The sequence below is a fragment of the Argentina silus genome, assembly GCF_951799395.1.
Source record: "Argentina silus genome assembly, chromosome: 2".
Classification (NCBI taxonomy): domain Eukaryota; kingdom Metazoa; phylum Chordata; class Actinopteri; order Argentiniformes; family Argentinidae; genus Argentina; species Argentina silus.
The window spans coordinates 25,358,842-25,372,253 of record NC_139656.1 but is presented as its reverse complement, the minus strand read 5'-3'; the positions used below and the strand labels follow the sequence as shown (position 1 = coordinate 25,372,253).

General features: G+C 44.8%; 1 protein-coding gene across 1 annotated transcript in view; it reads right to left on the bottom strand.

Annotated features, from left to right (window-relative positions):
• Nucleotides 1-4,851: 4,851 nt before the first annotated feature.
• Nucleotides 4,852-13,412, bottom strand: part of LOC310801271 (peroxisomal sarcosine oxidase-like) — a gene marked incomplete at both ends in the record, with an annotated part of 8,897 nt that continues 336 nt past the window's right edge. The window contains 7 exons of the mRNA XM_083665265.1: nucleotides 4,852-4,982; nucleotides 7,397-7,472; nucleotides 8,236-8,385; nucleotides 9,300-9,452; nucleotides 10,887-11,069; nucleotides 11,172-11,385; nucleotides 12,963-13,111. Of these exons, the coding sequence (XP_083521391.1) occupies nucleotides 4,852-4,982; nucleotides 7,397-7,472; nucleotides 8,236-8,385; nucleotides 9,300-9,452; nucleotides 10,887-11,069; nucleotides 11,172-11,385; nucleotides 12,963-13,111 (1,056 nt within the window). The remainder of the gene's footprint in view (nucleotides 4,983-7,396; nucleotides 7,473-8,235; nucleotides 8,386-9,299; nucleotides 9,453-10,886; nucleotides 11,070-11,171; nucleotides 11,386-12,962; nucleotides 13,112-13,412) is intronic.

The window sequence follows — 13,412 nt, the reverse complement described above, 5'->3', positions numbered from 1 at the left end:
CATTGTAAGTTGTTCTGTTTGGATGGAATTATAATAAGGCTGTAGTTTAGAGCTGAATTAATCATCGTCGGAAAACGGCTGGGGGGGAATTGAGGACGAGTTAGTCACTGAAAACAGCAGGACATTCTGGAGCTCACTTTATGCGCATCACTGAAGTTGTGTGTCCTCATCTCATCAAATGTACTGTATCACTTGATCATATCCATCCATATTTCCCAAGAGAGGAGAGGGGAAAACAAACAATTAATTGAAATTTCCAGACAAAGCTTTGGGCAATTCCAATAACATCTACAATAAGAAAAAGCTGCCACGTTGCCCTCACCGCACATCAGTATTTGTGTTGGAGAGTTGAGGCGTACGTAGTTGCTAAGTAATTGATGACATGTTGTTGACATTCAACACTGCCCCTCCCATTTGGAGAAGAATCCCGTTTCTCCACCCAATCTGTAATCCTCATTCCTAACCACAGCCCATTCTGTGCTGCCCACATAGCCAGGGAAATTTAGCAGTAATCTGACTGGCGTGAATCCTGTGGGTTGCTGTGTGTCTCTGTGTCTGTCCTTTAAAGGCTTTCCACTGAGTGGCAGATTGAATTCTGGTCCTGATTTTCTTTCTTTGGCTGCAACGTTGTTTCACAATTCAGTGGAGCGTGGAGGCGTCAGTCCTAACAAAGGCAGGCAGGTCAGTGTTTACTGTGTGGTTGTCTGTGTTATTGGAGCTGGACCCCATGTCTCTCAAATTATGAGTCGATACATCTGCCTCACCAGTGTGGGCCTGACCCTACTTGGCGACCTCACATTATTTTGCGACTCGGCGCTGCATCCAATTCAGCCTCTGTACTTTTGAATTCATGCCAAGTTCTACCTTTGTGAAGTTAGTTTTATATCAGATATTCGTTTTTCTCTCTTCAATAGCTTTTAAACCCAGCATGACATGTCTATGAAAATTGTATATTCTGAGTCAGGGAAGGATATAGAACTATCCACACTATTTCTAAAAAAAACTTCACTCTTCAATAGCTCTTAAACCCAGCATGACTATGAAAATGATATATTCTTAATCAAGGGAGGATGGAGAAAACATCTCCAATATAAAACTAACTTCTCTGAGGTTCAAGCTCTGGCCAAGTCCACCCATGATTCATCCATATGTATGATGCCAGTGTATGATTAAGAGAGATCTGTGTATCACCTAGCAAGTGTTGGTGTGTATTGTAGATGAGGAGAGAATACAGCCTCACATTTGACCTTGGGTTGGAGGGCGCCAGCTCTCTCAGGCAGAGGGCCCTGTTGTGTTGCAGTCTGAGGCAGGGGATGTGTCTATCAGGCTCCATCCTTAGCGATTAGCGCTCCCAGTTTTCTGCAGGCAGTCTGCTGTCAATAACATGATGATTGGAGGCGCTGGGACACCGCCTGCAGAGACCAGGTGAGGAAAACTGGATTCATTTGCAATTCCAAGATGAAAAGACTCAGTGGAGTGTGCTGCTTTGGGTGCTTCTTTTTGTTTGCACATATTGTTTCCACTCCAATGAACACTGCACAGGAGGGGGCCCTTTGTCTGTGGGCTCAAAGGTAGGCTCTGACTTTGTTTACATTTTGCATAGGTCTTCACAGGTCCTAGGGAGCCATTAAAGCATTTTCTCTCAGCATGTGTGGGACTTGACATCAAGGAGATGCAAAGATATCGCCCACAGACGAGAAAATATTTGATTTTCAGTCTTTCTTTCATACCACAGCCATACCCCAAGCAGACTCAAAGCCAGAAAAAAGAATGACTGAAATCTTTGGAGTGGAAAAAAAAAAAGTGAATGATATTATGTCTCTCACCAATTTCATCACTGGATCCCCCTCTCTCTATCTCCACCTGTAGGTGGCCAAACCTCTCCTCCATGCTGTGTGTGTCTGCCAGAGAGGTGATTCTGTGTTGCTGTGAGGAGGTCCCAGGATGTTCTCCACAGCAGCCTGGTCTTGGAGAGAGGTAGTAAAGGGCCCTCCCTTGTGAGATTCTGACAGCGAGAAGCTGAAAAAAACAAAAACATTTGACAGTTTCTCAGCCTCCCGTAAGCACCAAGCTCATTATACTTCTAAACATCAACACTGGTTTCCCCCGCTGTGGTGTGACTCTATTTCTGTTCACTGTTCTTGCCTGCACTCCCAATTGACAACAGGCATGCCTTTTATTATTTTGCTCTTTTAGCTATGCTTTGGTGTTTTTAAGGTATGACACATAGACGTCAAGACAAAATGCATTCATATTTTCACCTCATACTTTCAGTCATATTTACGTTTATATGATGCTGTCTAAAGGTGAACATTTGGTGGCTTTTGAATCCACGCAATCACTTTGCGTTTCTTTCCCACCAGCCAGATCTTGATTTTCATGTCATTTGATTCACATTTTGCACTGGCAGGTGAAGGAGTGAAATCAAGCTACTGTACCATGCAGTACCATTTTGGCACAAATGTTAGCCAACCAGACCCCCCCCCCCCCCCCCCCCCATCACACTAAGTAATATCACATATAGTGTTCTCTCTCTCTCTGTGATTCTTTCTCTGCAAACAATGGTTAGCCCCCAAACCCCTGCAAGATCACTCCGCTCCTCCACCTCGGCTGCCCGCCTGGCACCGCAGCCTCTACGTGGATGCAGTGGCTGCGCTACTCGGTCATGGCTTTTCACTGTCCTGGCACCCCGCTGGTGGAACGAGCTTCCCACTGCTGTCAGGACTGCAGAGTCACTTCCGATCTTCCGCCGTAGATTGAAAACCCATCTCTTCAAGCTACATCTTAACAGTCCCTCCTAAAGACCGCTTCACCCTCACTACCCCCCCTATACTAACCCCAACCCTAGAGACCTCTTCTCCCCTGTTACCCCCCTGTACAAGTTCTCTCCTGCTAATAAAATTATATTTAAAAAAATTAAATTAAATTAGCCTACTGGCATTACGACTGCCAATGGTCCCTGGTGTGAGCATTGATTACTTTGTCTTATGATGACTGTTGGATAGATGATTCACTTACTTAAACAATTGTATTTGTTGTACGTCACTTTGGATAAAGGCGTCTATAAATGTCATAAATGTAACTGTATGTGCCAGTCCTCTCTCTGCGCTACTACTGTACCTCAAAATAAGGTGTTGTCATAGTTACTGTACTGTATCTGTCTGTTTTTGACTGTGTTTTCATTTCAAACTTCTCATTCATTTTAAGTCTACTTCTTTACATCAGCAGTAAACCCCTATGAAATATGATTTTGACAAGCCACACAAAAAAAGAAGTAAAACTTTGCATTTCCGTTTCCCTAAAAGCGGGGCATGATTCAATTCTGTTTGGATGGAGGACCGAACTGAGATAAGCGATGATGGAATTAGCAAATGGGCAAAATGTGCTCATAAGAGATTATGCTCATTGACCCCTCTTTGCTGCTCCTGTGGTTTTAAATAATTTATGCTAAGAGCATTACAAGTCACTGATCTGATGAGTTTCTAAAGGTTTTGGATTCCATGCTGAGCACAACCAGCGAACCAGCACCAAAGTGTATGAAATGTATTTGCGGACAGCCAGACACTCATCTCAGTGGGGATATTGTTACAATAATTTGTCTATTTCACTCATAATTCAACCTTGAAGTCAGTGTGCTGTTTGTATATGACTTGCTCTCTGCAATGAGATCATGACATAATGAAGAAAATCATGGCCATAGCCATGAAGAAAATAATCCAACTGCAGCAAGTCACCCTTGACAATAGCCTTTTCTGAAAAGCCTTTTCTGAAAAAAATCAAAATTGATTTGTGTCCTCGCCTCTGTCCTCTACTTGCGTCCTACTGAAAACACATTGGAGGAGAAGTTCCTTCCCTTACAAATTCTTCTCCAATGCTTTTTGAGGATGAAGGGAGTGGAGGACTGAGGAGAGGACGATGAGGAGATGTGTTCTTAACAATTGAGAAAAGGCTTCTGTCAGGAGAAAGACTCATGTAGACTACATGGTGTCACTACATGGTGTGACACATGCTTGTCTAATTCTCGTTCAGCCTACACTCCCCAGACTACTCAGCATGTGACTCCTCCCAGGCTCCACTTTCAGTCTCTCTCCTAGTTTGGGAGAAGCATGAATTTAGCCATGCATCGTACGTGTTTAATGGGCTTTTAATGCTGCCATTGTCTGACTCAATCAATACAAATTAATTTCCAGCCCTGTGAATAAATATCCTGCTGATACACTCACTGTATAATTTTCCCATTGGTGCTGATGATGAACTATGATTATTGTCTGTCTGGCTGATTAGTGATAGAAATGTTTACAGAGAGAACAGGTACACTGTGGAACATTACTGGGCTAGCAGTACACTGCCACTGTAGAGAGACTAATGGCTTCACAGCTGATGGCGTTTTAACGATGTGTTTTCCTCATGGAGGGGATTGTCACTACAAGGAGAAAGCACAGGGCTAGAAACCCAGAGAAAGTGCCAAGAAGGGGACAGAAAAGCAATAGATGTGCAACACAGGGCTCACTTTCTTCCTTTTATTGTTTTGTACAGTATTACTTATTGCCCTATTATACCACAGTCTTTGTGGAGTCAATGAGTACCTGTCTTGTTTGGGGCATTATCGTAGAGAGGTAATATCTTCAGCAGAGGTGGAATCGTCGTCGTCCACTTTGAGACACTCAGCTCTCATCGTGATGCTCCCGTAGATGGGGCCTTGGTGGCGGTGTCTAGTCAGGCTTTACTCAATTCAATTATTTTTCAACATTTCCCACTGACTTCCCACCTTTGCAGTCTTTTGCAGTTACTTTCATGTCCATTTAGTGTTGTTGAATGTTGCCAGTTGTTGACTCTGTGGTTGCAGTAGTTCTATAGAGAGGCTTTCGGGTTGGCTTTGAAACGATGGATTTTGAAAGCTGAGAGGTCATAGGAGGGCATCTGTCCCAGGCTGAGCTCACAGAGCACCTTTCCAACGATCGGTCCAAACTTGAAACCATGACCTGGACAAAGATAAGTCAGTTGCCTAATGTATGTACAGTATAATACAGTGCTGAAATACAGTGTAGTAGAAACCACACAAAGAGAGCATGTCAGAAGCAAAACTTAAGAATGGGAACAATTGAAAATGGAGCCCTTCAATTGCCTTGAATGATGTCTACGATCAAGTTATAGTGTCTTTAGAGTACTTAATGTCATTCATTTTCTCTCTCCCTTTCACACATTTCTCTAAGAATAGCTGTTGAAGCACATGAAAGGGGTGTTCTCCAAGGTGAGCGAATGAGAGGACCACTCAAAGGGTGATTGTGCTGTCTGCCCAAAAGACATTAATCTTATTGAGGTGAGTGGAGGTCAATGGCAGACCTGGGGGAACAGGCCCTCTGCGTGACAGGCATGCCGTGTCAGAAAGAGATGAGGTGGGATGGAGGGTGTGGAGAGAGAGAGGACGAGCGAGGGAAGACACACAAAAGAGCACGTTCAATCCCTTTTGTCTGACCGTATCTGCATGATAATAACAGGACTATTCAGTCCTGCAATTAGTGCCGAGAGACACGAGGTTATGTAAACACAAGGTTGTATAGAGTACTTGAATACTGAATGCATGGCGCAAAATACTTTTTAGAAAATACTTTTTCAGTTTGACGACAATTTGAATAATTGTTTAAAGGAGCATGGACACACTAAACTAATATTTCGCAACATATTTCGATAGGAAATATTCTCAATGGGCTGCAAATCATATCACTGGCAGATAAGCTTGTGAAATAGGGGTGAACTTGTGTAGAATGTGGACTGGGGCAAATGTTTAAACACTAACTATCACTAACTAAGAAGTTTTTTTTTGTTTTAGAAGCTGGTAAACAAAGTTGACATGTGACAGACATAGTTTTGTCTAGTCTCTGTCGACTTGATCACTCCACGATACAGTGTCTGTGAGAAGAGGTTTTGTCCAGATCTTCGTTTACTTTAACTCACCATCTGCCAAAGAAACCACCTAGAGAGCCAAGCGTTTTATGTGGTATTTACCTAGCAACAATACTTTGATTGGCAACAAAATGAAGCATCATAATGTATGCATATGTATGCAATAAAGTCACTCTTGGCACTCTAATTTGGGCAACTTTATTCACCCTCTGCACTAAATGAGTTAAAATGGTGCTGGTTGCACTACAAATTGAAATCTGACTTTCCTCAACCTTCAGCCTTCCTGTTAGTGTCAAAACCATGGTGTAGTCAAGTGGACACAAAAACCATGCCGCAGTCAGGTGGACGCAGATCATCAACATTGTTTTCTTCACTCCCTGAGCAGCTACTGTGCAGTGCAGATTAGCAGCATTGTTAGACTGAGTTGCGAACAACAGATTACAATTAATTTTCTTATAATTAATAGAAGTATCTGTATTCTGAATACCTATTTTTAATATGTATCGTACCAGAATACTGAATACTTCATAATGTATTCTGATACCTATACAATCCTGTGTAAACACAATACTAAACACAAGGGTCTTGGAAATGGAAAAACCCTTCCTGGAAATGCTCCTACTCCTGAATAGCCATGACATTTAAGAATCCATGTATTTTTTTCCTAATCTGATTGCATAATGTTAATGAGGCCAGTATGATATATCTGATCATTTTAGAAGCAAAGTGTGCTACTTCATATCAGATTTAATTAAATTACTCTCTAAATCTACCATGTAAAACATTCAGATGAGCTGCAATTTAGGGCAGGGTGACACTTTCAACATGGTAAACATACCGTAGAGAAGAGAATCAACTTAATTAACAGTGATAAATGACTACCCTTATCGTTGCTGTTAATGCCTTATTAAAGGATGCGAATGCTGGTAATAACTCATGAAGCGAAGGCATATGTGGATGAAAGAACAATAGGGAGCATGCTCAGTAGAGCAGACAACCCAGTACATTGTTCTGCTGTGTGTCGTTACATGTAAGACAATGCTCAACAAGATGAATAGCTGTGGCATTGAGCCAGGTCTGCGGTGGGGGGGCTTGGTGGAGATCCTAACCCCCCAAGTTGTATGGGTCGTAGCTATAAATTGATTAAGAGCAGAAATTAATTACACGTTTAATCGCAGAATTCATTAGCAGAAGCAGCTGAACAGATGGGGTGGTCTTTCTTGGAAGTCCTCGCTGGTCTGAGTGAATGTGATTCCATTCCAGCCTTGGATTATTACTCAGTACCAGTGTCCAGAGGGATTTAGGGCCGAAACTGGGTTTCATTAAAGGGGCAGACAGCAACAGAGAGTTTTCATTTGTCTGTGTGTTTAATTGATGATATTTCCCAGTGCTGGAATCTGCTGACAGAACAGTCATGGCCAGAACTGAAGGGGGATGGAAAGATGCTCTGGGTGGTGGAAAGCTGAGTAAAGGTATCTCACTGTGAACACACCTGAAAATCCTGCTCCAATGATGATGTTGCTGTGGTGCGGGTGACGATCCAGTACGAAGTGATGGTCAGGGGTGACCTGCAGGTAACAAAAGGCACATGACTTTCCTGAATTCCTGGTCACTGAGAATGAAATCGTTGAACACTCACCCACGCCATCAGGATCATCAACGATGACCCCCTCAAGTCACTCACACACTCACTGACATCATAACACATATGCACACACATAATCATCCATCTGCTGTTTATATTGCTTATACTGCTTATACTGTTCATATTGTTTATACTGTTTATACTGTTCATACTGTATATTTTTTAGTACTTCTATTTTATTTTATTTTATTCTGTTTTAAAACTTATTGTATTGTTGCACTACTCTGTGGCACTGTCACTTTTGCATTTCACTGTATACTTGTATGCACGTGACAAATAAAGAATCTTGAATCTTGAATCAATGGCCGTTGTGAGGACTGAAAATGTGTCTCTCAGCTTTTCTCTTTCTCTATACAACGTCGGTACGACTTTTATTGAGTGTTTGTTATTTGCCTCAATTACATGAATTTCGAAATGGACAGTGGAGTTTAACCCAGTTTGCCTTCCACACACTTAATTCACTCACTTAACAGAACAAAGTCATCATGATTTCATCTGTGGTATTAAAATGAGCACGTTCGACACATATTTGAAAAATGTCGCTCTGCAAATAGCCAATATACTAATACTGTTGATGTTGAGGCAGACAGCATGTTAGCCTCTAGTTAGATTAGTGAGGATTATTCCAGTATATTGGTGTGTCTGTTGATTTGAGCTCAGACTTGGAAAGACTCCGGCAGGCTGACCGTGTACATGCAGCTCTCCACCACCGCTGGCTCTGGTTCAAGTCCCGGGAGGTAGCGGGAGACGAACCGCGACAGAATGTCAACGTCCGTCCTGTCCGTCTGTCTGTCCCTCTCATCTGGCTCTGTCTCACTGCCCATGTGGTAGCAGATCTGAGGAGCCCAAAAAACAGTCACATTCTGAATCTCTCACCCTAGAGGAATGGGAAGGCACGTGTGGACTGTATTATGACCTAGATACATTTTGTTGGACCATGTGCTACAGTAGCTATCCTACGGTCTGAGATAGTGAGGTTTGTGTGAAAAAGGCTAATTGGAATACGTGTGTGTGTGTGTGTGTGTGTAACCCTGGAGGTTTGCTTCTTCACTGGAAATGACTTGATTCAAAGTCATTCACACTCTCTACAATAGGAGGTTTAAAGAGGAGAAGTCCTACCCTCTTACCCATCAAACACAGTCCTCTGTGCATTCATCCCTCACACTATCTGATTACAGGTTAAAGGAACGCAGCTGTCAGGCTATAGTCATTTTGTGAAGGGAGAAATGAGAGTTGCTAGATTATTCCATTTTAGTAAGGGATACTATTTATGAGTTGAGGGTTAAGCGATGCACAGAGCCCATTTCTATTGCAAAACCATCTTCTCTGCAAAAACAAACCTATCCATGCTAACATGCACTTTTTTTAATAACATGCATTTTTTATTTATTTAAAAAATATATGTTTTTAGGGCATTTCTGCTTTATTGGGATAGCGACAGTAGAGATTGACAGGAAGAATGGGAGAGAGAGGAGGGATGACATGCAAGATAGGTCGAGGGTCGGAATCGAACCAGGAACCTTGCGATTACGTGGTAAGCGTACTAAGCTTCCCTACGCTACTAAGCGCCCCCAACATGCATTTTTTAATTCCTATTGTAGCCACTATGTTCTCACAGGTTTATTCTGTACTGTGTCGTGAAGCTCACATTCTCCACCACGTTCACCAACAACACACTCTCTTAGTCACAGTAAACGACTGACACAATTCCAACACAGCGAGTTCCCCCTCACGGCGGACTGTCTCTCACCTTCATCAGGCCGGGGTACTCGTTGGAGGGGAGGCCGTAGATGTGGTGCTGTGCTCCCTCTACGCCCACTTGGACGAAACAGGGGAAGCGGCTGGTGATGCCATATGTGCCCGGGACCTTCTCCTTCCAATAGCACGCATTAATCTTCACCACCTGCTCAACCAGCAGCACAGCACACAAGGGCATACACAGTGAACAGACTTTCCCTTGAGGGGCGTAAGAACAACACCCGCTCTCTACACAGCCTCCTGCAGGCTCCTGTAGCAAGCTGCTGTTTCTAAAGCTGCCACGGCTAGGGTTGTGTAAGGGTTGCATTCTGTAGCTTTGCTGGGAATAGTTTACAGTAGTGACACTCCCGACCGTGGGTTTAAACCCCTATGATTGTAATTGTCTCACGCTTCCCCAAGATGAACGGTTTGGACTCCTGCAGACCTGAGAGATATGATTAGACATCCTCCCAGTTAGAGAATTGACTATTAGAGAAAGTGTTTTCAATCATCGTCCTGCTGAGGGCAAGGGCTATTAGTGTTATATATTCTGCTGATGGGTGAGTCACTACCCCTAGAGCCTGTTTCTGTGCCTTCCCCTGCCTGCAGAGTCTGCCACAGAACAGCCTAGTTACTGTAACTCTCCGTGTGTCTTTTAGGCTTTCAACAAATCCTTGAATCCACTGGAAATGTCTCTCCATTCCAGGAACAGAACAGGTTACTATAGATACCAGGGGCATGTTCTTTTATTTTCCCATCTGAAGTGTGTGAGTGCTGCGGTCCACAGAGAGTGAGATACATACACACACTTCTGTGATGTAAGGATCAATGGCCCCCAGGTCAGTGGAATGACTGTGATGTGTCAGCGGTTATACAGTATGTGTGAGTAAGATTGTGGAGAGGTAGGGAGGGTTGTGTAATGTGCCCTCAGTGGGAGCTACTGTACACGTCACAGAGCAGCCTACCTGTACTGTAGCTACTGTACACGTCACAGAGCAGCCTACCTGTACTGTAGCTACTGTACACCTCACAGAGCAGCCTACCTGTACTGTAGCTACTGTACACCTCACAGAGCAGCCTACCTGTACTGTAGCTACTGGGCTGTACATGTTCTGGCTAAGACAAAGAGGTGGATCTGTAGCTACCTGCAGTGGGACTTTCAGGGCTATGGATGTTCTGTATGCAGGATACAGACCCATACATGCACATGTAGTTGTTGCAGGATTGTGTGTGTGTGTGTGTGTGTGTGTGTGTGTGTGTGTGTGTGTGTGTGTGTGTGTGTGTGTGTGTGAGAGAGAGAGGGAGAGAGAGAGAGAGAGAGAGAGAGTGTGTGTGTGTGTGTGTGTGTGTGTGTGTGTGTCTGTGAGAGAGTGTGTGTGTGTGTGTGTGTGTGTGTGTGTGTGTGTGTGTGTGTGTGTGTGTGTGTGTGTGAGAGAGAGAGGGAGAGAGAGAGAGAGAGAGAGAGAGTGTGTGTGTGTGTGTGTGTGTGTGTGTGTGTGTCTGTGAGAGAGTGTTTGTGTGTGTGTGTGTGTGTGTGTGCGTGTGTGTGTGTGTGTGTGTGTGTGTGTGTGTGTGTGTGTGCATGTGTGTAAGATAGTACCTGTAGTGGGAGGTGCAGATCTGTATGGGCCAGCAATGTGTTGGCCCACGGCCCAGCGGTAATCACCAGGCTCTCAGCCCTGTAAACCCCAGAGGCTGTGGTCACGGTGATGACAGAGCCAGGCTGGATGTTTGTCACTTTGTCCCCGTCCTTTATCATTCCTCCCAGACTCTGAAACACACCCTGGGAATGGGACAGAGAGAGACACCGAGAGATCAGAGGACCAGACCCTCACACTCCCCATCTGAGTATTTCAGTGGGGGCCCTTACTGTGTAATCCAGTACCTGTACAGCTCGGAGAGCCCTGTCTGCATACAGCACCCCAGCACTGGTGTCTATGAAGGCCCCTTCCCCAGGCAGCAGGTTAACCAGAGGCAGCCGCTGGCTGAACTGCTCCACTCCCAGGGTCTCTGTGGGGACCTGGTTCCTCAGGAGAGTGTTCCGGAACTGCTGGAAGTCCCCATCATCCTCAGGACCCTTAACGAGGATACCCGTGCGCCTGGGGGGGGGGGCATGGGATAGGAGGAAAACGATAGGTTCAATTGCTAGGCGAGGGGGTGGGGGGTGGGGGGTGGGGGGGATTGTGGATGTTTGTAAACATGATGAAATCGAGATGAAATGTCAAAGCCCCACTGCACTTGTGCGTCGTGTAAATAATGCATGTTTGATACTGAGAATCTCCACAAGTAAAAAATAATGAAACAAACAAACCCCATAGTGTATGTACATACAGTATGTATGAGAACATCATCTGGAATAAGATCTGTCCTTACAAACTCGCTGTGTGCAGTCCAGTTTATCATGCGTGGTGTACTGCTGTACAGTCTAAGGAGAAGGCCATGTTGTTCAGGAAGCCACCCAGAGCAGGCTGCAGGCCAGGCAGGGCTGTGAGTGGCTGGCTCTAATTGAGTGGTCTGGCTGATGGATGGTCTCTGGGGCGATGCATGACGGCTGTTTTCTCGGAGTCGGCCCCGTGTGGGCGGCCTGCTGTGATGCATGTGCATCTACCCGACCAGGAGACTACTCCATTCATCAGACCCCCCCCCTCTCTGACCCCCGCTTTGCTGGGGGGTGTAAATATGATCTGAGGCCCAGTGTGGCCCGCACCGGCCCTGAGTGATGGGCACAACGTCCTGGGCCTGACAGAGGGCGCCCGGCCAGCCAGGCGAAGCCAGGCCCCAGGGCTCCTCAGCCCTTCCTCAGCCCTTCCTCAGCCCTTCCTCAGCTCCCTCTCAGCAGAGCAGTGATCTATCCTCCTCACTGAAGGATCCATTTGGCCAGTGAAATACAATCCTGGAGCAGCGTATCACTCAGCGAGATTTACACAGCCCCCCCCCCCTCCCCCCCCTCCCCCTCTATCTTTTATTGTCTCAATAGTTTTTAAAGGTAAAGGCCAAGGACGCTCCTGCAGCAAAGCCCAGGCTTTGGATGCGCCTTATAGCATCCTACATGTGAGTTAAACTGAGAGGAACTCACTCTGGGGGAAATTATGGTCTGTTTAGTCAGTAGCTTTGACCATTAGTAATGTTTGAGTCAATCAGAGCAATGTGCATCATATGTCAATTCAAATGAGATATTTTCTTATTTTTCTTGCAGCGTTTCCTTTCACAGTTTCTCCCTCTGATATAATCCCTGTATATTTCGTATTACTATTTACACACACTTGTCGACAGATTCTTATGATCCCTGTGATGGGTCAGTGAACCGGAAAGGTGTCCTATCAGCTTAGGTTTGTGTGTTCCTAGTGAGTCCAGTTAGAACCGCCTGCCAGTGACACAGTGAACTCTCCCCAGTCATGTAAATAAACACACCCGTGAAACTAGCTCAGCCAGGGCACTTGAGGTACAGCAATAATAACAATGAACTGACTTCTCTTCCTCAAAATGTTTCACATTCAGATGATATTGGGCCGGAGGTTTCCCGGGACACAGATTAAGCCACAGATTAAGCCTAATCCTAGACTGAAACACATCCACAATGGTGATTTTCTATTGAAAGTGTGATTTAGTCCAGACCTATAGGCTTAATCTGTGTCCAGGAAACCAGCACATTGTGTTAAAGTAGCAGCCGGAGCACCTGAAAAGTGTGACGTTGGCCTCTGCCTCCAGTCGTGACCAGAGCTGGTAGCACTCCTCCATCATGTGGGTGTAGAAGTCCTGTTCATAAGCCTTCCGGATGATTCTAGTCTGGCCATGGGAGCTCCCTCGAGAGTGGGGCAGGAGGAACTGAGGAATGACACAGCAAATCCTGATCTATGGCTTGTTTAGACATGAAGATTGGATATTGTAGCTTACTGCAGTGAGATCATTTAAAGCCTTTATACAGTACTGTATGTATGTTACAATTAGTTACGGTTTGTTCAACGGTTCGATGAGTTGAGTTAGAAGAGGCCACACAGAGACAAATTGTGCAACTCAATATAACTCAATAAAGTAAATAGTACAGCGTCAACGTAATATGGTGTTTGATCGATCCAACACGTTAATTTCTTGCAAAGGTCTATTATCATGAGGTATTGATTGATTG